The following is a 4,534-nucleotide window of genomic DNA, read 5'->3' on the forward strand; positions in this document are numbered from 1 at the left end:
TATAACCTTATGCAGTTGCGAGCGGCGTAATTTAAAACACTTATCAATAAAATAACAATCTTTATAGCATAGCACCTGGTCGATTGGGCGCGACTTACCAGACAGCTGCAGCTTATCGCGGTAGACCGGTAACTAAACCGGCACTAATTATTTCCACATCCCCTACCCTTTCATTTTATGAGTATTTTACATAATTCCTGTTATTGTTCTGTATAGCTGCATAACCCCCCCCCCCCCCCCTCCTTTTTTTCGTTTTATTCAGCTTTAAATTTCAATGCAGGGCTTAGTAATACATGTAGTAACATTATAAAGTAACCACAGGAATGCTTCTAATACGGTATTCATCATACCTATTTCCCCTATCAACTCTATGCTCAGTCTCGTATATCCCCTAAATCTATCACATTTTCTATATATAATAATCTACATAAATTTGTGTGTTTATACATTATTAAAGGTCACAGACAAAGACCAAGAACATTCATTGGGTTATACTGTTATACATGCATTAAAAACCTCAGAACCCGAACTATACCAGTAGGCCTACTTTGGGTAAGAATCGTGACGTGATACACTCAGTTCTAGATCCGCATAAATAGGCTATCCACGTATACTGTAAAATTATGGCTCTTTATGATGGACAAAGTCCAAGGTGATCGTTGTCTGGTTAAAAAGTTTAAGCTAAACCTGAATGCAATATTTGACACTCAGCAACATGGTCATATTCCTTTAAAAATAAACAACAACAAAATCCACGTAGATCTAAATCAAATTTTTTTTTTAACTTAAAAAAAACCCCAAACATGCATCAAAACAGATTTGCCGCATTCTGGCCTTGCTGAAAATAGCTCCATATTCATACGGAAGGCAAAAAGCCATTGCTCTCGGTTTTTCAAAAACAAACAAACAATTACCCCCCCCCCCCCACCCCCACCCAAAAAACCCAACAACAACAAACAAATTTAATAAACAAACCAAAAAACAACAACAAACAAACCAAAAAATAATAAAACCATGGTATTATTGAGACGCGTCATAAAAACCTGGAGTAAAACCACTTTATCAACACTCAAAAACACATCGTTACTCCTCCCCCCACCCCCCTTTTCATATTCTTTTCGTTTCATTAGTTGGTAACATTCTTCTGTCAATCCAGGACGCTCACTCAACCAACGAGAGAAATTGTTCAAGTAAGCTGTCTTCTTGGTTCTGCCTTCACTTCAGCACTGGAGACGTATACTGTTGGCGGGTGAGGCGAAAATGTCCTGGTAGATCTCTCTGAGCCGAACGGCCGTAGCTGTGAGCTGCTCGGGGGCGAACTGGCGCAATAAGTTGCAGTCCCGGATGAAGAAGTGTGGCAGCTCGTGGGAATCCAGAACTAGGATGAGGTCACGAAGCAGCTCCAAGAATCGCTCCGCCAACTTCTCGGAGCTCCACGATTTGAGGTCCGGCCAGCGCGCGCACTCGTGGAGAAGCACGGTTTTTATGTGATAAGAGCTCACGGGCTGAAAATCGTCCTTGTCCGACTCTCGAATCAACCGTAGGATGCGCTCGCAATCTTTACGAGTCGAGGAAAGGTTGGAGTTTTCGGGAACAACATGGCGGAGGAGGTACTTTTCCGCCATGTTGAAAGAAATGCGGAACAGTGATTGGTCGGCTGGGTCCGCGGGGCAGGGCAGAGCCTGGGCGTAGAAGCCCATTTCCTTAGCTATCTTGACCTCTGCTTCTGTGAGCCAATCGCTGTGATCCTCCGGCCAGGAGGCAGCGCTGCTTGGCCACTCCCCCGGGAAGATGAAGGCGGGGACAAGCTCAAACAGAAACATGTCAGGGCCCCGGAAAATCTTCACCACGGCATAGGGTTCTGGGGGTTGAAATATAAACACACTAATTATACGAGGCCTTAATTATATATACATGGGAAAAAAGGCCTACTGATTTCATTGTGTCGTAGATGTCATGAAAAAAGGTTTTGATGTCCGTGTGTTTTTGGAAAAAGATGGCACATTGTTAACTAGTACTAATAGCACACCATGCTAGCAGATGTCCTTTTAAAAGGAGAGTACAAAAGTACATGTGAACTTGTGAACCGCGACCTTGTGCAGTTGCAAGCGCCGTAAGATTCTTATCAAAACAAAGCGAAACACACAGAGCGAGAGACAGACAGACAGACACACACACACACACACACACACACACACACACACACACACACACAAAACATGATACACAAAAAACAACATCTCCGCGTCTGAGGTGTAATGGTTACACTATCCGAGCAGCGTGAAAAGGACGCGGGTTTGATGTCCATGAAGGAAAGCCCTTTTCAGTCTCTCCGTCTTTCAGCCACGGTGCTGTCTTCCATATTTGGTCAGACTGACCCTGAATGTCAAGGTCGAGCAGCTTAACCAATTAATTATTTAATCAAGTCTGCGTTGGCCCGGGAGTAAACAACAACAAAAAAAACGCCTACAACGTGGAAGAATGGTGTAATGAATCATGTAAAACTGTACAAAGTAGGACAACGCATGTACTTTCATGGGTGCTCTCAGTTGGTTTCACGGGCTACATATTATATTTCTAATTCACATTTTGGTGGATTTTTTCCCCCTTTAAAAATAAAAGTTTCCTCTGTTCTGGCTTATATAATTTATATTTTTAATACGTGTTCATGTGGGTGTTTTTAAAGTGCACATATCATGACGTATAATTATAATGTATGTGAATGAATGTCTGTCTGTCTGTGTGTAGAGGTCTATGTTTTGTGCGTACGTAACTGTGCTTGTGTGTGGGTGGGTGTGCTCGTGTGTGTGTGTGTGTGTGTTTGTGTGTGTGTGTTTGTGTTCGTGTAGGTGTGTGTGTGTGTGTGTGTGTGTATGTGTGTGTGTGTGTGTGTGTGAGTGTGAATGAACATTAAAGAATGAAATGTATAACACTGCAAGTATAAAAAAGATAAAAAGCATTATAAACGACCCATCACACCCCCTTTCCACAGAAATTGTAAGATCACGCAGCGACAGATATATGCAATATAATGTAACAAAGAAAGATATAAAATACGTTGTTTTTTTAGCATCTAGCAAAAGACTTTTGTCAGAAGGAGCATAGATGTGTGTTGCTCTTAGAGTATGTATCAGTATATTTTGTGAGTGTATACGTGCATGTTTTTGCGAGCGTATGCGTATATAATAAGGGGCCGTTATATAATCTTACGCCTGGGAGGGGGGGGGGGGGGCTTTGGCTCCTGTAAGAAAGGGGGGGGGGTGTCTTGAACTAAATGTAATATTACACTTTTGTGAGGTGGAAAATATTTTCGACATGATGAACATCTGCATTTGTTGATAACTAATTTCACTTTTTTTCAGCAGAAATGATCAGTAATAACAGAGATACAGTGGAATCCTGATAAAGTCAACTCTTGCTTACAGTCAACACCTCACTGTAGTCCCGTTTCTTACCTTCTTTGTTTAAGTTAAGTTTAAGTAATTGTGTTTCTGATACAGTCAACCGCTTGAGTGTTAACCTTTCGTAAAGTCAACAATTTGGGGCTAAATCCTAAGATGAATTCATTCAAGAAGAGATATTTCGCCTGAGCAAGTGGTGTACACACCTCCAATTACATATATGTACTTTGTTCTTTCATTATATCTTGTTTTGGTGACAACTTCAGAATTATACTCCCTGAAATTGAGATTACATCTTGTTTATTACAAGGTACTTTGAATTTTGTAGCTGTCATCTTCAATTTTCAATGGCCAGTAGTACAATGGATAAAGTCAATCTTGCTCAAAGTCAACACTTTTTTTCTGTCCGGGGTGTTGACTTTATCAGAATTCCACTATAACTTGCTTTGTTGTTTTTTTAAATTAAAGCGCTTTTGTCATAGACATGAGTCTCAATTTTTTTCCTTTTTATTAGTAAGAAAGAGTGTGCATGCAATATTTTCCTTTAATGATTTACTCTAATTGTGAGGCAGCGTGGTGAAATCAGGCGCTCGTCAAAATAATGAAAGTGAAAAAAAAACTGGCATTTTCCCGCAGGTTTGGGAACTGTTAATGATTTTTTTCCCGCGCTGAACATCTTTTACGTCCGTACTGAAAAACGTTCATTACATGCACAAAATTTTTGATTTTTCAGTTTTAAAGGCTCTCAAGCTATTGAAGTTATCAAACTTTGGCGGCCGTTTTCTCACGAAATTTACCTCTGAAATCAGGTGACCCCACCTCCTTCAATCACAAATATTTCGACTTCTATACAGCATAGATGAATATCGTTTTCATCAAAATGAAGGCAAATGGACAGGCTTTAAGATGATATCAATAACTCTGTATGCCTCAAAATCAAAACTGACGAGCGCTTGATCCCGTAAGTCGTGACACCTATTATTTTTTAGTGCATATATTATTATGTGCCTGTATAATATGTGTGTATGCATGTTTTTCATGAACATTATAAAATGCGCATAGAAAAATGATTGTTTTACGGATATGCGCGATATATAAATGTCATATTATTTTTATCATTATAAGCGAACAAC

General features: G+C 40.1%; 1 protein-coding gene across 1 annotated transcript in view; it reads right to left on the reverse strand.

The window, feature by feature from the left end:
• Window positions 1-1,115: 1,115 nt before the first annotated feature.
• LOC101852616 (protein mab-21-like 2) overlaps window positions 1,116-4,534 on the reverse strand; it is a 37,690-nt gene continuing 34,271 nt past the window's right edge. The window contains exon 2 of the mRNA XM_005095921.3: window positions 1,116-1,861. Coding sequence (XP_005095978.1) covers window positions 1,221-1,861 — 641 coding nt within the window. The 3' untranslated portion in view covers window positions 1,116-1,220. The remainder of the gene's footprint in view (window positions 1,862-4,534) is intronic.

Source organism: Aplysia californica, unplaced genomic scaffold, assembly GCF_000002075.1.
Source record: "Aplysia californica isolate F4 #8 unplaced genomic scaffold, AplCal3.0 scaffold00117, whole genome shotgun sequence".
Lineage (NCBI taxonomy): Eukaryota > Metazoa > Mollusca > Gastropoda > Aplysiida > Aplysiidae > Aplysia > Aplysia californica.